Here is a 23,781-nt window from a genome sequence, read left to right as displayed (position 1 = left end):
TGCTGTCAAGAAGATATGCAATGGGACATCTGTAACTTAGGTGAAACTGGAAGTGGCTTGAACTATGCATGGAATTTTAGAAGTCACCTTAACTAAAACTCCTGCAACAGGCATTGTTCTAGTGTTTTACGTATAGCAACCTATTTAATCCTCAAAATCAGTGAGGTATGTATTGGGTTGAAGAGTGTCCTCCAAAAATTCATGTCCACTTGGAATATCAGAATGTGACCTTATTTGAAAATAAGGCCTTTGCAGATGTAATTAAAATGAGGCTCGACAGGATGAAGTAGCCAATATTCTAAATCCAATAACTGATGTACTTACAAGAAGAGGAAACAACACACAGAGACACAGAAGAGCAGGCCACGAGAAGAGTGAGACAGAAACGAGTTCCACTCCCAGAAACACCTGAGGACTTGCTGAAGAACACCTGGGGCCACCAGAAACTGGAAGAGGCAAGGAAGGAATCTTCCCTACAGCCTTCAGTGGGAGCATGGCCATACTGATACCTTGATTTTTAGACATCTAGCTTCACCAACTGTGAGAGGAAACATTTCTTTTGTGTTAAGTACCAAGTTTGTGGGAATCTATTAAGGCAGTCCTTGAAAACTAATACAAAGTGCACACTTTTATTACCTCCATTTTAGAAGCAAAGAAAATGAAGCACAGATGAGGCATCCAACCCACTCTCTCAAGGTCAGACAGTTAAATGGAACTAGAATTCAAACTGAGATTCTCAGGCTTCAGATTTTTGCACTTAGCCACTGCTTATACTTGCTCTATTATTTTTTATTACCTGATAATAAAGAATGACCTAACCTGTGTATAGGGAACAAGACACAGCGCAGCATTACCTGAAGGCAAACTGTTGTTCAGAATACGTAAGACATTAGGCTGAAACCATTTTCCTTTATCTAGCTATTAGATTATAAAACCATTGTTTACTGTCTTGTCAAAACCTAATATACTAAAATAAACACATCTGCTATGTAAGTAGCAATAGAGAGCTATCAGAGACATGAATTTATTTGTAATAATCTATGACAACCTCTACAACTCATTATCTAAATCCTCTTCATCAGAATATAGTGTTTACATAGCTTCTTTTATAGCCTGATTTAATGGTTTCTGGAACCTACAATTCTGTAGAGTCAACTATATTTCTGATCTTGTCTCCATATCAAAAATAAATAGAATTTGATTGCAGATTGTGTAACTATGGAAAAGTCACATCACATTAACTTCTTTAAATAAAAACTATGTATTTTATATGATTGACTGTATGTTGCCTGGCCATACTTTCAGAATGTTTGGAAGGGAAATGATTTCTCTTTGACGTTCTCTGTGTCATTCTGTTGGTTGGGGCAGAAACCCAGATTTCTCAGGAGTAGTGTTTACTACAATTAAAATGTACCTGCTACATATTGGGCACTATACATATATTACTTTATTTTTCACTCACATGACTCTCTGAGGTTATCTTCAAATTATAGATGTGAACAAGAAAGAGTATAAAGGTTAAATAACTGGAAGAAGACTACACGGATTTGAATTGTCAGAGCTGGGATTCAAGCCCACATTTCTCCTACTCCCAGTTCTCCTTCTTTCTGCTATTTTTTCCCATACCAAATGAAGGCGGTTATCAATATCAGAAAGATGAGATACACAGGATTTTAACTGGTCAGTCTGAAGAAGATGTTCATTTCTTTACATCTTTCATTTGCCACTCCTTCATATGGAGTAAAAGTACCTTAAGGACCCCTATGAATAATAATCTGCCTTATGAAGGAATAGAGCTGTTAATGTGGGGCTGATAGACTCATGAAGCTCACTTTGGTTACGGTTGTCCTGAAAAAAATACCTGCCTACTCTACCTAGAGCCTGCTTTTTACTGCAAAAAGTAAGACATGACAGGAATACATAATGCTTGGATGATTAAAGACAGATGGTGAGTAAGGTGGCTCACAATTTAATAATCATAAAAATAAGAAGACTTTCTGTTGCTTATTCCCTTAGTTTAACCCCATTTCATACCAAAAATGACATATTTTTCTCCTAAGGGGCTCAGGTTCTTTTCACCCAGGCTGGAGTGCAGTGGCACGGTCTCGGCTCACTGCAACCTCTGCCACCCAGGCTCAAGCGATTCTCCTGCCTCAGACTCCGGAGTAGCTGGGACAACAGGTGTGCGCCACACACCCGGCTAATTTTTTTGCATTTTCAAGTAGAGATAGGGGTTTTACCATGTTAGCCAGGCTGGTCTCGAACTCCTGATCTCAAGCCGTCCGCCTTGGCCTCCCAAAGGGTTGGCATTACAGGCGTGAGCCACCACGCCCGGCAAGGGTTCCACTTCTTAAACATTATTTTCTACTTGTACTTTTTAAACTTTGTGAACCAGCAGAGGGAGCTGTAGGGTCATAAGCACTGTGTTCTTTTTAAAATGATCTAATAAGCACTGAGTGTGAAGCGCTTCTGTTTCATTGCCAATGAAGAAAATACTGAGTCAACCCTCCTTGCCTATGTAGTGTTTATTCAAGGGATAAAAACTCTCCTAGGAGGCTCTACTGGCCAATTATCAGGGGTAGAACAGAACATTATTTATACAGCACACACTGCAGTGGCTCCATGGGATCTGCTCTGGTCTATTGAGTAATTACATAATTACGTGAAAAAATATATTTATCTCAGAGATCAGAAGACATTAAAATGCCTGTCTGAAAAGCTAAGGATGCTGATATAGGTGCAAAGAATTCTTTGGTTTGGCCTTATAAGTAAAACATGGGACATGTGGTGATTCAACAATTAATTAATCTTAATAAAATGAAATAAAGCTTTGACATTGCCAGTGAGGCCCTGTGATATTTTTCAAAACATTTATATGTTAATTAAAGTTGATTCACATAAAAATTAAGACGATCAGGTGTTTCTCCTTTTTATCATGGTTCAGCTCTCACAAAATGTATCTTAATCCAAAAAAAGTAAGTTTATGACATTTTATGTTACTTTAAAACAAACAGTTTAATGTAGCAATGTTTAAATATCTGAAACTTGAAACCTATTTTGCCATTCTTTGAGGTTCTTTGAGGTCATAAAAGAAAGTTTTCATTTTCATTTACACAAATGAGTATTCACGTAGTACTTCTCTAAAAATTTGAAGGTAGACTAGAAGTTTTCATTATGTCTAGGACACATTTGTATGCCCAAGTAACTGTAAAAAATTAATTAATAATAATCAAATGACACTGCCTACCATCTTCTAAGAAAGGCCCAAAGAAAAACTAATTCCATTATTATTTTTACAAAGTTTAGGATGAGTAAGACTGGTACAAAGGAGTATACAGGGATCAACATCAGATAGGCTAAGAATCTTTGGCAAACAACACTCTTCCATATTTCTTCGTGGTAGGATTTACAGATGTGTTATTTAAAATCCAATTAAGTTTGTTAATAGTAGAAAAATTAAAATGTTGAAGAAAATAGCATAAGCAAGATACTACAGCCATACATAATTGAGAAAGATTAATAGAAAAGTATTTTGAAGAAAATTATTGTAAAAGTACTAATTAACTTATTGCACAAAGAGGGAATTACATCAAGGAATAATGGTAGAGTTAGGAGGTTTGGGGGGGGTTCTGATTGACTTCATTAACCATCAGGACTTAAAGCATAAATGAGTGCAGTGTATGAAATCACAGATCCAATGCTCTTTCCCTCCATTCTCCTGATTTTTACATATATTATTTCTTCAATAACATCAAAGGCAGGAACAAGTACTTCTTGCTTGCATTTTTAAAAAAGATGAACAGACAGTAGGAGAGGATTTCTCTTTCGGTCCCTTTTTTCTATTATAGAAGTTCATACAAAAAAAAAAATTAGTCGGGCGTGGTAGCGGGCACCTGTAGTCCCAGCTACTCAGGAGGCTGAGGCAGGAGAATGGCGTGAACCTGGGAGGCGGAGCTTGCAGTGAGCCAGGAGACAAAGCCAGACTCCGTCTCAAAAAAAAAAAAAAAAAAAAAAAAAAAAATTCAAAATCCTTGATTTATAGATAACTTTAGAGATATTAAGAACTGTTCTAAAAGATCCAGACTAATTCCTACAATCACAGAGTAAACTTTTTCAAGGCAAAAATCAACATAATAAGCTGTGGGACTAAATGTAAAACTTAAAGATAAAATAATACATTATAAGCATATACTAAAAAAACATTTAAACTACTTTAATTTTTTTATTTTTGCCACACAAAAATATGTTTTGAGACCTATTTTTACATAATGTGAGCATTATCATCCAGTGACAATTTTTGATACATAAAATATATTTTTTCACAGAAGTACTGTAAGTTGAGGCAAAGCTTATCATCTCAAGATTATCAACTGAAACCCAAAAGCAAACTCCAAAATTTGAAGTGAGATGCTCAGACTTCATAGTTTAACCTGAAATGGACATAGAGTAGTGCATAGAGTTAATTGTCAACAAGAATTTAAAAATGCTTTTGAAAAGTGGGATTCAAACCACTTTCCTGCCTTTTAAAATATGCATTACAATAGAAATAGTGTAATTATTTTCTTAGTGACTGAATCATTGTTTTGATCATCTTTGTCCTACGCAGTGATGGTGTGTAAATTTTATGTGTTTCTGCCTCTGCTCATCAGGCAGCCTGCTCTCATATCTCCTGCAGCCATCTTGTGCCTTACTTCTACTTCCTACTTCCTTTTCATTTGTTCTTAGACTGCCATGGTCTAAGAGGGCCAACTGGCTTTTAAGAATTAAATATTTAGTAATAGGCTGCTGATGGCCTCAGATTCAGAAGGCAAATGATAGCCATTTCAAGCTCTCAGAGGCTCTATAACAATTCTAGCTTTAGCTGTATTTGGAACTGAGTTGTCTTGTGGGTATTACATGGATGAAAGCATGGGAGAATCTTTTCCTCAGATCGCCTGTTGGAAGTCAATTAAAATCATTTTAAGTTTGGTTTTGAAAATAAAATATGACAAATTTATACATAAAAAAGAATAAAATGATAGCTTCAGTATACCTACCAAGGATAATGAAAGTACAACATAGCTCCCATTGGTAATTATACCAGAAAGGATGCAATGTAGAATACAGATCATAAATTCAATGCTTATCACGTAATTTTTATATTGTGCACATAGTACTTTCCTGAAACTCTAACTTTTGAACATTCTTATCCTGCTTGGTATTTTTTCTCTTAATGAAAAATCCAAAACTGTAAACCTTCCTCAAAATTTGACCTAGGGTGTTTAGAATTTGGTAGTTAATTTGTTTAAAGTAACACAAATCTCAGAATGTTGCACAGAGTACAAGTTTAATAAATATTTGTATACTGTTTGACAGCATTGCTGGTATCTTTACTGTCCCACAGAAAACACTCAACAGAAAGAGTGCATCTAGTTCTGCCACAACTGAGGTGTTGCGTATTTTGTCATTACAGCCTATTGAGAAAGGAATTAATAAAACTGTTCTTAAAATTATCTTGCAGATCAGGCTCCTTTTTGAAGTTCAGGCAAGAATATAAAGTTTTAGGAGGGAAAATGTTATAGACCAGGACAAGTTTGTGAAGAATGTAATCTTATCTTAAGTTTGCCCCACTAAGAACCAATTTCTCAATTTATCTTGACATTTTTATATTTTAACACATTTTACAAGGATTTCAATTGATCTATTCTGGAAGATAATATGATGAGTATTTTGACATATCAAAGTCATAGCTACTACTTAGAAAGTCTAAATGCATGAAAGAAAAAGAAAGATTGGTGCTAGCAGTTGTCCATTCTTGTAGAAATAAGAGCACTGGGAACAAGCAGATAAACTGAGGCAAATACAACTTATCATAGAAGAATTTTTGGCTGGGCGCAGTGTCTCACACCTGTAACCCTAGCACTTTTGGAGGCCGAGGCGGGCGGATCATGAGGTCAGGAGATGGAGACCATCCTGGCTAATATGGTGAAACCCCGTCTCTACTAAAAGTACAAAAAATTAGCCGGGCGTGATGGTGGGCGCCTGTAGTCCCAGCTACTTGGGAGGCTGAGGCAGAAGAATGGTGTGAACCCGGGAGGCAGAGCTTGCAGTGAGCCGAGATCGCGCCACTGCACTCCAGCCTGGGCGACAGAGTGAGATTCCGTCTCAAAAAAAAAAAAAAGAATTTTTAACTACTTTGTCCTTTTGCCCTGGTCCCAAATCTTCAAAGCACTCACAAGAAATATGGCAACGTGTCAAGCAATCTTCAAAATTATCCAAAAGTGCTCTATTGTCTCGGGATACAATCCCAACTTTTTTGCACAGGACACAGGAGACCTTTGACAAGTCCCCTGCATCTGTTCAGTGTTTTCTCCTCCACAGTTTCTGCCCCCATCCCACAGTGTTCAAAGTTCATGTGCCCATTCACATTCTGTGCCTTCAGGTCTGCCAAACCCTCTTTCTGGAATCCACCCCTGATATTTCTCTAGCAAAATCTCACTCATCCCTCAACTTACAGATGCCATTCATTTCTTCTGTACAGTCTTCCCTAGCTGTGATAGGAAGTGCCAGCTATTTCCTTCTCTGTGTTCTAATGTCATTGTCCATATCAATCTCAGGGAACTTACAAGTTACAATTTTTTAAATAACTTTCTTTTTCATTTGACAACATTTTTCATATAAACGGCGACTGTATTAGCTTATCTTGAACTAAAAGAGCCTAATAAATGACCTGGAAGATAGACAGTAAGCATTTTATTAGAGTCTAGAATGAAGGTGTGAGTCAGTGAATGAATTTATAATTTTGTTCAATGCGGCTAAAATTAAGCCAATGATGCTTATTTTTAAATCAGAAAGATTATTTACTCACTGATTCACCATTGACTAGGAGTCTTCTAAAATTCATATAGAAGACAGATCAGAATGCTCCTGGAAGACAAATAGGACATGGGCCCTGCCCTCAAGGGCTCCGCAGTCTAGCTAGAAGGAATTACAGATATCACATATATAGGTATATAAAATGCATTCTCAGTCTCAAAGAAGCACAGCTAAAAGGATTTAGAACTGGCAGGAAGGCGGACAAAGAAACGCCTCTATGTAAATAACACTGCAGAACAAAAGCATAGAGGCCAGAAACCACGTATTATTTTCAAAGAACTGAATGCAGCTCAGCATTGTTGCAGCATGGAAAAAAGAAGGCTGTGGCCGGAGGCGAGGCAGGACAGGAGTGAAGAGGCAAGGTCATAAAGAGACTTGTACATCATTTCCAGGGACTTACTCTAAAGGAATTAGTGAACACTTGAAGGAATCTAAAACAAAACAGTCAGATTTGTGTGGTCAGCTGTCTGGGAGAGGGAGAGAAGCTGGAGAGAGACAAGATTAAAGGCAAGCTTGGTTTGAGTACAAAACTGTTATTACATAATGATCAATAACACGAGTTTAAAATTATTAAAAACAAAGATACCAAGCATTTTGTAAAAACATTGGTATAAAAAGATCTTGTAAAAATTTTCCATCAAGTTATAAGGTTGCATGGTCTCTGTATTTTAGTTAGGGCAAACAGGATAGATGGGCAAATGGAAAAAATGAGGCCCGTTGCTATTCTAACAAAACTTCATAGGACACCCTAAAAAAAGGCTCAGGTCATGACTTAGTTTTGTAAAGGCGAAGGACACTTAACATGGGAACCCTGCTCCTCTGTAATCCACACTTTCCTCCAAAATAAACTATTTTAGTTACCTTTCATAGTTTTCTATAAAAGCCAAATAATTATACAAAAGCACATTGTATATGTTGAAGCACTACACTACACAACTGTAAGGTATTATAAACATCTTTTTTAAAATCTTTGATTTAAGTAAAGCAAACAGCTAAGCGTCAAGAAGGCTGCCAGTCTATTATTAATTCCACATTTATAAAGGGATAATACAAATCTCGTCTCAGAAAACATCAGGGAACACTCCATTAGGCATAAAACAAAGGAGAGCAAGTCCATAAAAATGGCATCTGCCTATTCTAGTAATGAGGAATTGTTTTTACTTCCTGAGATTCCTATTAGCATTAGTATGAGTGGAGTGTGTACACCTTAGCATACTGATAGCGCCTACATTAATGGACGTGGTATACACACATTTTTGCAAGGAGATAGATTTCTCCATTTTTAGCAACCACATGCTTATTCACACATATATTTTGTAGAATACTGACTCAAATAGGAATTCAAATTATATTTGAGAGCTCCTTGGAGAAAAGGCTGATTCTAGGACTGGGACAAGAAATACATAAAATGAGCCTAGAGAATCTTGTAGTCCCAGAAAGTAAAGATATGCTAAAACAAACCAACATCCTGACATTAATGGAATATGTCAATGGGACACAGAAGTCAATGGAAAAAGTTCCCAAAGGCCAAAACAGGAACTATTTGAGCAACAAAATAAGTAATATAGTATTGAGTTATAATCCAAAGTATAAAATGAATATCCATGTGTCCATAATGATGAAAATAAATGAACAGATAAATCAATGGAGGAGGAGAAACAAATCTGTGCAGAAGAATTTCAAATGATTTATGTGTGTACAGGACATTTCCTTCAAGGAAGTAGAGTGCAGCTTCCCACTCTTTAAATGGGTACTACACACAGTGACTTCCTTCCAAAGAGTACAGTATGGAAACGGAGTGAAAAAAGGATAACTTTACAGTGAAGAATCTCCAAAACTACTACCTCAGCCAGGTGATCAAGGTCAAAATTAACAGCGATAAACCATATTGGTAGTATGTGCCCCTCGTATCATGGGATGAAATGTTACTTTATCTCTGCTGTCTTTCTTCCCAAAACCCACTACCTCAATATAATCATGAGAAAAACATCAGTCAAATCCCGGTACAGGGATATTCTAGAAAATACCTAACCAGTATTCCTCAAAACGTTTAAGGTCGTCAGAAACAAGGGACGTCTGAGAAATTGTCACATCCCAGAGGAGCCTAAAGAGACACGAAACCACACATAATGTGGTATGCTGGATAGATTCCTAGAACAGAAGAGAAGACATTAGGAAAAAAAACTAAATAGATACCAAGAAAATATGGGCTTTAGTTAATAACAACGTATACATATTGAGAAGGTGTGGATCTGTGTCCCCATCCAAATCTCACGTACAATTGTAATCCCCAGTGTTGGAGGTGGGGCTTGGTGGGAGGTGATTGGATCATAGGGGTGGATCCTTCATGAATGGGTTAGCACCACCCCCTGAGTGCTGTTCTCTTGATAGTGTGTGAGGGAGTTATTGTGAGATCTGGTTGTTTAACAGTGTGTAGCACCTCCTCCTCCCTCTCTTCCTCCTACTCCAGCCATGGAAAGTGCTGGCTCCCCCTTCACCTTCTGCCACGACTGCAAGTTTTCTGAGGCCTCCCCAGAAGCCGAGCAGGTGCTAGCATCATGCTTCCTGTACAGCCTGTGGAACTATAAGCCAATTAAACCTCTTTTCTTTATAAATTACCCAGTCTCAGGTATTTCTTTATAGCAATGCAAGAACTGTTTTATACAACTATTGATTTACCAATTATAACTGTGCCATACTAACATGAGACATAAATAATAGGGAAAACAGGATATGGGGTATATGAAAACTCTCTGTACTATCTTCAAAATTTTTCTACAAATCCAAACCTGTTCTAAAATATAAAATCTAACTTTAAAACATGTAATTTTGGTTGGGATTTATTCTGTTTTAAAGGTAATATTATTAAGAAGAAAGACAAAGATGTGAAGCAGAAATTTTAAATTGGAATCAAATGAACAAGGACTTCAAATGCTTTGGAAAGTGATATTATCTACATAGTCCCATTAATGAGACCTATTTAGTCTTTGCATGGCAGCAAAGTTCTTTGTGATGGTCCATGCAGAATTTAACTGCCCACATTACAGCATCATCTTAAATGCTTCACAAGTGTGCATGAGCAGGAGGAATGATCATGGTATGAGCCATGTATTCCACTTTTCCATGACCTAGTCCATTTTACTCTCCAGACTTATGTGTAAATATGACTGTCCCTTCTGTGATCTGAAAGTGGCCTTACCCTCCTGTCCAGTAAGCCTATGGTGAGTCTCCTCCCATCTCCAGATGTCTTTGTCTAAATCCCTATTAAAGGACTTACCATGCTATGCTCTACCCACTTGTATGTTGCTTCCTCCAGACTGGTCTCCCACAGGGCCAGGGCTCTGCTTTTCACCTCTGCATCCACACCACTTTGATGCTGCATTCCACACATGGCAAAGGCTCATATGTGATTGTGGCAGTGTGTTATTAGTACTTACACAATTGAATGTTGCTATTTGCTTATTTGGGAAATATTTAAAGAAACTGATTCTTGATTCAGTTATTCAAACCCAATGCAAAAGTTTATCTTTTTCCCTGCTTCTCAAATAGAAAGCAATTTTAAAAGCTGTTATGTTATTTATACAGAGAAATATAAATTTAAAAGATTAATTAATTTTAAAATAGGTTAATATATATATATAGACAAATGAATGGAACCATATTGACAAATAGTGCTCTTCTTTTCAGATGTTTAAGTGGCATCACATGAGATTAATTAAGTTACTGGACTCTATTTTAAATTTGCAATTCAATTTGATTTATCTCAAGATCTTTTAGACCTTTTAACCTAATAATCCATGACAATGTCATAAAAGATGAAGTTCACCCATACTTGCTGGTATTTTCCTCTTTCTTCATTCTCTCTCAATGTTGACCTCCAAAAAAAAAGATACCTTAGTGACTTGCAAGAAAGGTACATTCTCAAATTGCTTCTCCAACCTGACTCCACCCTCCACATCCAAAGATGTGAGGAAAGATGAGCATAAAACTCAGTGGAAGAAATTAAAGAGAACCAGAGGAAGTGGGTCTGGAAATAGGAGCATACTTGGGTTTTTTTAAAAAAAAAAAGAAAGCGAGACTTGTATATATTTAGAATGTTCCTTGTTATCTAGAAATCTGTCAAAATGTTTCTTGAGCTGCATAAATAAGCCCCACCCTACACAGTAAACATACTGAGCCAGCACAAACAAAAAAGCCAAGACTTAGAAAGGCAAATGTGATGAATACCTGAAGAACACCCACAGAGGGACAGGAGTGTTTATAAAAGGAATGTAGTGTGGTGGAGATGGCCTGATGAGAGGCTAAGAGATCTTGCTGCCTTCTCTTCCTGCCTTCAATTTTCAATGTGCGACGGGTAATGAGAACAGGATATTACAGCTGGTCTATTCCTTTTGAGTTTTTTTTGAGTCATAATTATAAGGAGATTTGAAATCAGGAAGAGTGAACTGGTCACATTCCAATACAGTCATGGTTAATTTACCTATGTTGCCTAAGTGTAGGCTGCATTTATATGGTGTGATGATTTCCTTCTCATCCCTCTGGCAAGAAATACTTATTGCATAATCTGCTATAGCACCCCAAAATTCGACATCAGCTATCATTTTGTTTTTCAGCTTTTTTAAACTGCAAGGTTTTTTAATTGAAATATCAGTATCTCTTACAGGAATGTTATAATAGTCGGAAAATAAAGGACATGATGTCTGAGGACCGGAGCTAGGCGAAATGAGGGAAAAGCCACATTTGTTTAAAAGAAAGAAAAATGTTGAAGATAAACTTCACACACCTACCTGAGGCTTAGTGCTAAATAAAAGTGGAGTGAATGTTGCAAGCGTGGTAATCCACATGGATTTTACATCTAGGCATCTTAAACCTGACTTTTCAAGTCTCACAGGGATGAAAACAAAGCTATTTTATTCTCCTGGAAGTCCTTTCACCTCTCCTCTGTCTCTCTCAAAATCATTCCTTCATGCTGCAGGGTGAAGCAGAAACGGAGAAGGAGTATTCGCCACTCTCAATTCAGGGTTCAAATAATTATTCAAAATAGTTCCACATATTGTGTGCCTGATCTAAGCATTTTCTTTACACATTTTGTTTCATTCAGTCCCTACAGCAATCATATGTGGTAAACAACACTTTCATTTTCCCTATGAGAGAAGTGAGACAGGCTAATCCTGTGAAAGTTGCAGATACTAGGATGAAATCACTTTTTTGTCAGGCCCAAACACACTAAAGCAGAAAGCCAAAAGGAGGAGTTCATGCTTATATGGCTGAGATAAAGACTGTCTCAAGGACTTGCTAAAATAACCTCCCAAGAAATTCTTTCTTTAGGACTACTGCAATTCAGATAAGATGTTCTCAAAAGAATACCGGTTCAGTAATGGCATCTGCAGCCATTACTGGACAGGTATGTCCAGCAATGTAATTAAATTGCCATTCAATTATATTGGCAATTAACTGATGCCAAATCTGGCTCTGAGTGTCCGAAACTAATAAACTCTGTTTCCAAGTAGCTTACATGAACTTCCCTCTGTGCCAATAAAACTTCCCTTTACCCTTCCCACTGCAGATGCATATGTGGCTTGCCTTAACTGTGCGTCTTGGGTCATAATCTTCATTTCTACTTCCCAAATACATCCAGCATATTTGAATATATTTTTCTTTGTTGTTGTTTTCTGGGGTGAACAACCCATTGATTTTCTGAAGGTTGCACAGCTAATAAGTGGTGGCATTGAGGTTGGAACCGTGATGGCTTGTCCGCCAAAGTCCATCTCCTTTCATATTGAGTTCCAGGAAATCACCATGATCAGCAGTTTTCCCTGATTGGAAGATCATGTTTCAGTTGGTGATCTGAAGTATGTCTTATTCTTGCCATTATTGCCACTTTCATCTTCCACCCTCCAAAATCCATGTTAGCCTTCTTATTGGTCCAGGTTGATTTGCTCTCTGATTTATTCTGTATTTGTATTTATTTCTTTATTATGAGAAGAGGTTGAAAAAAAAATCAAGATCATAGCCATCCTTGGAGAAAAAAAAAGCTTCAGTGTTAAAATGCTGTAAGCTTTCAAAGGTATTTTTGACATATCAGAAGTCTGTTTGACTTAGAAGAAAAATATCTAGATACTGAAGTCTTTACAAGAAATTATGAAGAATGGGAGGAAAAAGATGTTTTACAGAAGTAAATGAAAAATCTGACTGGTTATGCATTAAGAATGGTAATGCAATACTAATAGGCCCTGCTCTACAAAGTCATTTTTAAGTCAGCTGCTTTGTTTAATGTTCAAATTTCCGTTTAAATCAATAGCACTTACTTTGCTTTCTTCAGTAGAAGGCATTTGCATTCCAGTAAAACACACACACACACAGACACACACACACACAGACACACACACAAAATTGGGATAGAAATGAGTCAGCCATTTCCTGTCCTAACATTCAAATCCACTTTTCTGAAAACATGATTCAAGCAGTCCAACAATAATTTAATTGGCTGTTCTGTAAATTACAGGGCTGACCACCATATAAACACCAGAGAAATGTACATGGGTATTAGTCATCAGCTGTCACTTTTCTGATAATCTGAACTTTCTGTGTATAATCATGAAACACAATATTACACAAGATAATGAACAAGTCTGTTTTCTATGCAAACTTCAACTTCTGTCATTTTTATGCACAATATATGTCATAAATTTATGACTCATGGTTAGCACAAGGTATCTGAAATACAACAATTTATCTAATAGGAGTGCTGATGATAACCTCTGATGAACGGATGGAACCCTGATATAATAAGTCTATTTGATAAATAGTTAAATGATGGTGACAAGGGGATCAATGTGAATTAGAAGGGGATATATGGGCTGCTGCAGGGCTCTCTTTTAGCTGTGTTTTGTTTCATACATTTATTATGGATCAGATAAAAATAACAAAATAGGTTTATCTTATCTATGATGACACACAATTGAGATAGCTGAAAATAGAATGAATAATAGAGTCAGGATACAAAATATAACATGCCGATGTAACAATCTGTCTCCAACATAGGCAATTCAATTGAGATGACAGTACTGTATTAGTTTCTGATATAAACAAATTTAAGACATCAGTATGGGGAATACATGGTGAATAATATGGAAAGCTGTACCTGTAAAATACTTGGACATTTTGATTTTATAGTCAGCTCACTATTTGCCAACAATGTGTAATGCTGCCACAAAAAGCTGATAAGATTTTGGGTTGCATTAATAGAATTAAAGTATCTGGGTTGAAGGAGGTTTCAGGCATAATTGAAGTCTCCACAAGTTTCTGATCAGAACACATCTTAACCATTAGGTTCATTTTGAATGATGGACTTCTAGAATGATACAGGCAAAGCGGAGCTTATTATAAGATCAAGAATGAAGGCAAAATAACTAAATAACAGGTATAACTGACATCAAGATATTTCAACCTGGAAAAAAGAAAATTTAGCATGAGACAAAGACCTAATAGATATCTTGAAATATTTAGATATCTGTCATTTAAAAATTCACAAATGACAAGATGTAGAACAAGGATCTGTGAGTACAAGTTCTTTTTTTCTTTTTAGAATGTTTTTTAGAGACTGGGTCTCACTATATTGACCAGGCTGGCATGCAATGGATATTCACAGGCATAATCATAATGCCCTATAGCCTCCAACTCCTGGGCTCAAGCCTTCCTCCTACCTCAGCCTCCCAAGTAGCTGAGACTATAAGCATGTACCATGGTGCCCTCAGCAAATGTTTTTACACTCAATAATTGCATGTTCCATTCAACTGCAATTTGAAGAATTATACATTTCAGAGCAATTGTATCATTATATTTAAGATCTTAATAACATTTCCTTTGTTCTTTCATCCTTTTTATAATTGAAGCCTCTTAATGTGCTCACAAGGTGCCATATGTTACCATTGCTTCATTTTGTCTTAAAATATTTATTTCTAGCTCTTAGGGACAGGTAAACCAAATAAAATATTTGCATTTAGCTTTCTCTTTTCTTTTATCATAAGCAGGGGACTTCCAAATCATTTCTGATTATAAATGAGAACCTATGTGACTTGTAGTAATACCCTGATATCCTCTTGAAACAATTACTGTGCTTTCTCAAGCCATTAACTTATGACCACAAATGATTATCATTAAATGAGTATCTCGGGGAGACTTGACAGTATAAGGCTTTATGCAAAAATGTGTAACAGGACTAACTTCTCTAAATGTTAGGATCCCACATTCTTTTGATATTTGAGAACTAAATATAATGAACATCATGGGCCCTTGAGACTTTCGGTTTAAGATTTTCCTTTAAAAATAATAGCATTATTCTCTGAGGACATGAGAACAGTATTACTTTATTTAGTTTAAGTGAACCTAAAATAGAGCAGAGGAAATCATTAAATGAGTGAACATATATTTTTCCTTGTTGTCCATTCATGCCAAAACTGATGTGTCTTGAAAGTACAAAATCACTTACAACGGGGAAAATATCTTTAAAATGATTAAACTTTTCTTCAGAGGGAGATGCCTGGTAGTCTCAATAATTACCCTGGAATAAACTACAATGCTGATGATTGTATTATGTTCTGCAGTCTTATGAACAAGCAAACATGGTGTTTTATAGCTGCATGAGGAAGGAAGTTTACTGAAAGTAGCTATTAATGTGTCCATTTATATCCCGCCTCCCTGAATAGGCCCCAAATCTAGAGCAAATACAGAGTGGGAAATTTCACTCCCAATTTAGCCCAGAAGAAGCTGCTCAGCTGGCCTCTCATGCAGTTGAAACTGAGCTGGACAAATTGAGTATGATCAACCACTGGGCCCACAGCCCAAGCACCAGACTGGAAAAAACATGAGAGAGTAGACTGGACAGACTCTACCTCAAATCAAGAACATTTCAGTGTGAGAAATAAGAGATGCTTTCCCTGGAACTGATGTTGGTCAAGATACTGACAGGTCTTCTTTTAGCAGTTCCAATTCTGGGGAAAATTTCAGAATCTGAACTAGATTCTTAGTTGTTGTTTCAGCAGTAGTTACATGTACAGTGAATAGCTGGTTTGATTGAGTTTCTTAGAGCTGCTCCTGACACAAGACAATGAGGCAACACTTCATCCTCAGTCTCCCTGAAATTCAAGTTATTCTGCTTTGCTTTAGCCAAGAGAAAAACAGTAATCATCTGCCAACACTGGCAAGAGTAATTAGGGCTTCTGGAAAAATCTCTTTAAGGAAGTATGCGAATAAGGGTAAAAAAAATCTTTGTTATTATTTTGGAAACTGAATTTCTAGACTGAAATTCTGAGAACCCTAGTTATTTCTTTTTCAACCCCATATTTTACTCTTGATGAAACTAAGTTTTAAGTAGATAAGATATGTTACTGAACATAACACTGTTAAGTTGCAGAGCTGAGACTAGATCTAGCTTATCATCAGATGTGTGGTCCTAGAGAACAGACGGCCGACCAGCCATGATTCAGCACTCATGACAACCCGAAACAGTACCTGAACAGTACCTTTTATGGTGGGTGGTGTGTACACACTCTGCTTCCTTTGCTTAGGGGATGCATTCTGTAACTGTGGAGAAAGAGAAAAAAGTAAAAGCCTTAGATTTGGATACAAAGTACGATGCCATCAGACCTGTGAGGGAAATAAATACTGTGCCATGTTACGAAAAGCTTTCTGATTTCTCCCTGTCATGAAATAGAATCTAATTAATGAGAAATTATATACATGTTGGTGATATCACAGACTTAAGAGATACATGGAGTTGTAGGGTCTACTTAATCATAAAATTCTTCATTCATGGCAGCCTTGAAATCATTTTACTTTCCCACCTAATAACATTAATTTATTTTAAAAAGAAAGAGAAAAAGAGACACCAATCCTTTTCATTTGAGAGAAAAACAGTCTGAGTTCCATGACAAAGTCTATTCCAAAAGCTGTGTCCAGGGAATAATAGTATCTGTTCGTGGGGTTATTGAGTGATTCAAGAGGGACAATGAAGATCCTTGGAAAGTAATAGCAATCTTTAACCCTCTTGAATTGACGTATTCAACTATTACCTCCATTTACTTGGAATTATAATGTTGAGGTAACATTCTTCATATGTTTAAAAGATAAGTCCTTTCCTAATAAAACTGTTATGTGACACTCTTACCTAAGCATTATTGGATCAGGATAAAGTCATTGAAGAGATTTTGCATTTCAAAATGACAGAAATAAGAACTTATTTCAGGGTCAAAATACAGATAAGGATACAGAGCTCTATATAATGGATATACATATTATTCATTTAATAAATTACATGGTCTAACCCCCAATCGGAAAATGCCAAAGACTCCGTTTTAATAGCATGTTGATTTATGTTTTAATGTGGCAAGTGTACAGGTCTTAATCAATGAGTTTTTACATCTGGGGCAATTATTTTTGCTTTGAAAAGCTCAAGTGTAAATAGTTACAACATACTTTTTGAAGATTGTTCCAGGCTTGCTATGCACATTAGCAAGAACATAATGTACAAAGTTTAAACTAGAAACCGTTTTACAAAGTTGTAAATAGAGCTTGAGGCCTCTTTCCTTGTGCTTGCTAAAGATTAACTGCCCTCAAAGGTATCATCGAGATGTTATTTATCTGATGCAAAAGCAATCAATTAAAAACTAAACCTTTCAACAAAACAGTTACCAAATCCATATCAGATGAGCAAATAGTATAAGCAAATTTCTCCAGAATAGAGTTTTGTGATACCTACATACTGTGCACAGGTGTAGACAGGGTGACTTTACATTAATGTTAAATATGTGGATGATTGACATTTCTGGGGCACTTCTACTGTTTCAGTCACATCTGGCTGGTTTTGAGAATGAGTCAGTTTAGGGATTTTCAACGTTTACTTCCATACACATATTTAAAGATCAAATAGAAAATTAAATCTACAGAAATTTTTTTATTCTTGTTGTTTAGTAACACAGTGTAAACTTACTAATAAAAACTAATTTATATTTACGTAAGAGTTTAGTTTTGAAAGCTTTTCCACTTTTACTATCTCACAAAATTTTCAGAAAAGTCTTGTGATATACTATTTGATATTTTGTCCATTCTACATTTTTCTCTTCAAGTATTGCTGTATGCCTACACCTGTGATCAAGGGAATTGATTAGGTAGCCCTGCACAGCATCCTATTCAATATTTATTTCATTTCTGGGAACTAGTTTATTCACTTTGTGTTTCATATATTCTATATTATATGCTCTCCTAGCCTCTCCTGGTTTCTATTTTCTATATAAACTCCTACACATGTATGTGGAGGGAATAGAGAGTGACAGTGTTCATTCAGACAGCCTGCTGAATTTAAATATGAGTACATTTCTAGGTGAACCCGTTGGATCTGTTTACTCAGGCTTTGGAGACTTCAGTCCCCCTAGACTCTGGCCTCAGACTTTTGGCTCCACATACCAGAAGACCCTGTAAGAGGTGTCATCCCTCCAACCCCATCTCCTTGCTCTGGGGTTCCAGCATTACTTGGCTTAGCCTGTGGTGTGCATACATAATCACTCAATAAATTGAAGTTGTCAATACCATATTTTGCCATTAAAAGTGATGTTTTATTTTAAAAGTTTTTTCAGGGGTTAGCATTACATAGGTAGAGAATAAAGGTAACCGAGAGGCAGAGATTTTAATGACACTATATTACTGTTTATTCAGTCAGAAGGAGCAATCTAAAGTTTTATTACAGTTGTATCATATTATTTATATCACATTGAATCAAGCAAATTTTTGCATTTTTAATTGATTTGAACACATTTATACAAAATATTTTTAAAAACTTACTTCCCCTTGTGTGTTGGGCACCCTCTTGTCATCTATTTCTGTAAGAGAAGTAGGTATAATGTATTAGGCATGTAATATTCTTTCTTGTAATATATATATTAACATTTTCAACAACACAGATAAAAATGATTTAATAATTGCCTCATACAAAAACTACAACTTACAGCTAAGAAGGAGAGGAGGACAGAGGTGGGTGGTTTCCTTTTGATATAACCTTCTCCCAAAGGTTCAAAAAAGGTATAGAAAAAGCTTTCCTCTTGACATCCCAGATTTCTCACCTTTCAGCAGTCCAGAAGGGGGACCAGGCAAGTGACTCTTGGAACAAAGTTAGGTGTCATCAGCCTCACAGTTAAGGTGTCAGGAACCTCCTCTCCTCTGCCACTATCCATTAATGAGAGCCTTTGTCAAATTTCCTCGTTTGTCACTACCCAAATCAAATCTCCTTTCCCACTCAGTCCAATCACCATGACTACAAGGAAGGCAGTATCCTCTCTATACATGTATCTGGAAAGAACTAATTGCTCCATCAAATATTTCTTATGACAGTGCTTGGGTGGCTTCTTATGATTGTGCTGTGTATGAAGGGTTGTGAGGAACGGTGAGGTGGAGGAAGAGTGCTTACACATGCCCCTTCCACAGCAGGAAGATGTTCTGGGCTGGGTTTCTTTTTTACCTCGTCACCTACATTGTATGGCGTCTGCCTCTTGGCTTCTTGACCTAGTTCCTCTTTCCTGATCCTTATGCTAGGCCCAAGGCTCAAAGACTAACCCCATGATCCAAAAACTGAATGAGAAGTTCATCAAATAATATCTGCTTAAAGACAATGATGTAGATCTGTATTGACATGAAAGTACATGCTATATAAGTGAAAAATATTTCAAAACTAAATGAATGGTATTTTTATTTAATAAAGGATAGATATATGTAGATAAAGTGATATATATATGCATAGAAGACTACCAATATGTTAACTGTAGTTATCCTGGGGTGATTGAATAACATATTCTGTTTTATCCCTATCTGTACTGCTTTTCTTTTTATAACAAGCATGTATTACTTTTATAACAAAAAAGCAGCGTCTACGTATGTATGTGGATATACATATATATGCACACAAATATATACATATATGTAGTAGAATTTCTCTATAAATCCAACCATGCCTGAAGTTGATATTTCATATAGTAAGAGAACAAACTGGCTAAACAGCTAGAATGGGAATAGTATATGGAACCATTGTTTATTCTAATCTGATATCTTGCTTACTAAATGTTAAAAAGTTATGGAAACTTCTGATACATTGCACTATCTTTAAATAAGGGAGGACAGACAGTTTAGTATGGCAATCACAAGTGTCTGATGCAATAACTGTAAGTATGTGGGGCATTTTCAGGCAGCTATGAATATACTAAATTGAACAATCCTGTCTATCAATGTGCACTATTTTTTTGCTATCACATTATTATTAAATATCAAATATGATCCACTGTAACAATGTACTGTGATCCATTGGATGATTAAATGCCAGTGGGGTTCCTTAATATTTTGCTTTTGATTAGGAGTTTACAAAATCCAACCCAGGACCTATAACTTTATGTTTTAGAAACACAATGGGATCTGATCATTCAGATTTTTACTTTCCCTACTGTCTCACTACAACGCCCACTAAAACAGTGTTTTCCCAAGGCAATTATGAGGGCCTCACTGTTAAATATTTCAATGAAAAAAGGTTTGTTTTGTTGTTGTTGTTGTTGTTGAGTTCTGCTGATAAAATCAATTCTTTATGTCGTGAAGGCAAGGATTAAAAAATTCAGTCTTATATTCTTGTCTTGAAATTGAAAAGTGAAAATTAAATAACTAACTTTTCAGGTCAAATTGACTCAGACAAAGGTACAACGGAAGCCAATAACAGATCATAGTTGCCAGCTCTTTACACAAAAACATCAAAATGTTCTTAATAATGTCTCCTTTTCTTTTCCTCAGGGCCTCAAATTCTGACCCCGTTGGCAGTCCCAGAAGTCTTTAGGAAACTGGATCGCACATGAAGCATAAGAATATACCCCTGTCTTCAAATATTGTTTAGCTCTCTCATCAAACCAGAAAACAAAAAAAAAAACTATTTTGGAGTAGGGTTGAACAAAATCAGTGTGTTAGTAGATTACCCATAATCAAAAACTATAAATTTTCTGAAAGAGGCTTTTGTAGCTATTCCAGCCATATCTTGTCTATATTTCTCCATTTCTCAAGGACCACTTAGTCTGAAAGAAGAAATTTCTTGATTTGGGAGGAAAATGTAAAACTCATCTAAGTATAACATTTTAAGAAATATTGTCATCATTAAAGATGAAGATAGAAACAGAAATTTCTGTTTTGAGTATTGATTAGTTAGAATGCTCTTAAGATATTTAAATTCATGAAAGGAACAGGACAAACTGAGGATGCATGTGGATACACACGTGAACTACAAACACCCAGCGTCTCCTTGTCTTTGTCAATGAGATCTCATTCAATTTTGGAAAACTAGTTGTAATAAAAAATTAAGTGCCTACAAAAATGAAGTGTAAGAGCAAAGGAAACAAAAAGAACATGGTCAAAAAATAAGGAAAAGTGAACTATAATAGAATGAGAACTATAAAAACTAAGAAACGGGCAGAATGCAGAGACAACACTAAGGAAAGCCTGAAGAGACATGGTTGAGGCTGGCAGAAAAATCTGTCTTGGAGAAAGCACTGTAGAGCATACATAATGTCTAATACTGTTTCTTCCATTTGTCTGTCGTGACCACACTTAAGCCACATAGAATTCCTGAATTACAGAGTTTTCCTCATGTGTGAAATGGGAAAGAGGAAGCATAATAATTCTTACTCTGCCTTCCTCGTTTTCTCATAAGTTTGTTTTGAGGAATAAAAAAATGAAAAAATGAGAGCACAATTTCCCACTCCTTAAGTACAGACTATAACTTCCTTCCAAAGAGTGCAGTATGGAAAAGGAGTAGGAGGGAATGAGTATCTTTATGGTGGGAAACTTAATTCTGCCAGGTGACCAAGGGCAACACAAGTCATAAATCGTGTTGATCCCTTGCTACGATGCTATGAAGACGAGACTTTATATCAATGATCTTCCTCCTCAAACCCCTTAAGCCTAGTCTAGTCATGAGAAAAACATCAGATAAATCCCAATACAAGGGCATTGTACAAGATTGCTGACTAGTACTCTACAAAACTGTCAAGGTCACGAAAAACAAGAAAAGTCTGAGAGACTGTCATAGCCAAGAGGAGCCTAAGGAGACATGATAATTAAATGTAATGAGGTATCCTAAATGGGATTCTGGAACAGAAAAAAAGGCATTATAAAACTATCTCAATAAACTATGGGTTTCAGTTAATTAAAAAAATCATTATTGGGTTATTAATTGTAACAAATAGTAATGACTTAGAATATTAAGAATAGGGAAACTATGTGTGAAGAAGGTGCTCCATGGGACTCAATGTGCCCTTTGTTCAATTTTTCTGTAAATCTAAAACTCTTTAAAAAAATTAAGCCCATTAATAAAAACTTGAAAGATAAAAAATCACTAAATCCAAATAAAATCACCCTAAGAGTACGTTTTTGTTTGTACTGTCAGAATTCTGCATGTATTTTGAAGAGCAACAGAGAGTCATGATTAGAAAGTAGACAATGTAACTAAAAACAAGGTCATGAAAATATCATTTAAAAGTGTTATATAGGGCCAATTAAAGAGGTATAAGGAAGGGCAAGAGTGAGCTTACAAAGGGAATATTTCAAAGTTTAGTTGAAGTTGTCGAAAGCTGATGCAAGTAAAAATGTGTTAGAGGAAAAAATGGGGAGTTAAACAATTTTCAAATAAGTCCATAATGATGGGAGCACTTTACCTTGATTTACTTACTGACTGAATGTGGGGAGATAATGGAACAAAGTATAAAATAAAATACCACTAGTATCTGTTTGATTATACCTATCCCCCAGCTTGCTGCTTCTGTGCATTTATTCCCCATATCCAGAAAACTCCTGCCCTCATACCAAATACTACTATCCCTCAGAGTTCTGTTCAAACAGCATTTCCTCTGGGAAATCTTTCCCAATTCATGTCTCTCCTATGCTCAACTGGAACTCATCTCTTCCCCAACCAACACCCACAGCACTTCCTTTACTCCTGTCTCATAGAACTTATCACCATATTCCCTATATCATGTCCATTAGTGTTTTTATCTCCCCAGGCAACCTACAAAAGAATGAGGATTATCCTCTATGTTTGATTTTTCCACATCTCTGAGCACAATAGCATAGCTGACACACAATAACAACCTGTCAAATAAATTTATCTTAATGCCTATGTTTCATAAAACCAGACCATCTGTTTGCTGCTTCTCTGCATTCCAAATTACAATAGTAGTGCAATTATTTGCTCATAGTAGGTGCTAAATAAATACTTTTAACAATTTTTAAGTGTTCAGTTTGCAAACTTTTTAAGGCAGAATCCATTACTTCCATTTTTGAAAATCAATGTACTAGGTTCAAATGCTACAGACACTCAAATTCTTATAAATATTGCCTAAGTGGCTCAAAGGGAATCTTAGAGGAAAAATAAGGATGTATGACTTCCCTCTGTTGGTTTCTAGAGATTGAGAAGATATCTATTTCAAGGACAATATGTATAAGACAAATTAAAAATAAGCGGTAGGCAAGGTCAAATCAAACATATAATTTTACAGAAACTAGCCTTAGACAATAACTAAAACCATGGAAAGGAATGATTTATTCTGGATATTGGCTGCTAAAGAGCACTGACCCATATATAGAATGCTTTGGTAAGAAGAGACTCAATTTCTTAGACTAAACCCCAAAGATACAGACTTTTGATGAATTTAGATAACAGAGGGTCACTTGAATCTTCGTTTTAGGCAGCTATTTTGGAAATGTGAGGGAAAAAGTCAGTTTAGTGGAAATTGGAGGGCTTCCAATAAAAACAGTCTTGTAAATTCATTCTTTGAAGACTCTTCTGCTCAAAAGCAATAGCAATGGCAGATTAAATACAAAAAGAGATGACTAAAAAGATAGAGCCACAGT

At 36.1% G+C, this 23,781-nt stretch overlaps 1 protein-coding gene across 1 annotated transcript in view; it reads right to left on the bottom strand.

The window, feature by feature from the left end:
- The window catches only part of PPP1R1C (protein phosphatase 1 regulatory inhibitor subunit 1C), a 131,065-nt gene that overhangs the window by 42,857 nt on the left and 64,427 nt on the right, over nucleotides 1-23,781 (bottom strand). Inside the window, exons 3-4 of the mRNA XM_004032912.5 lie at nucleotides 18,694-18,731; nucleotides 16,380-16,440 (exon numbers count right to left, since the gene is read on the bottom strand). Of these exons, the coding sequence (XP_004032960.1) occupies nucleotides 16,380-16,440; nucleotides 18,694-18,731 (99 nt within the window). The remainder of the gene's footprint in view (nucleotides 1-16,379; nucleotides 16,441-18,693; nucleotides 18,732-23,781) is intronic.

This window comes from Gorilla gorilla, chromosome 11 (genome assembly GCF_029281585.2).
Source record: "Gorilla gorilla gorilla isolate KB3781 chromosome 11, NHGRI_mGorGor1-v2.1_pri, whole genome shotgun sequence".
NCBI lineage: Eukaryota > Metazoa > Chordata > Mammalia > Primates > Hominidae > Gorilla > Gorilla gorilla.
Note: the sequence above shows the minus strand (reverse complement) of the source record. Positions and strands in the feature narration are given on the sequence as shown.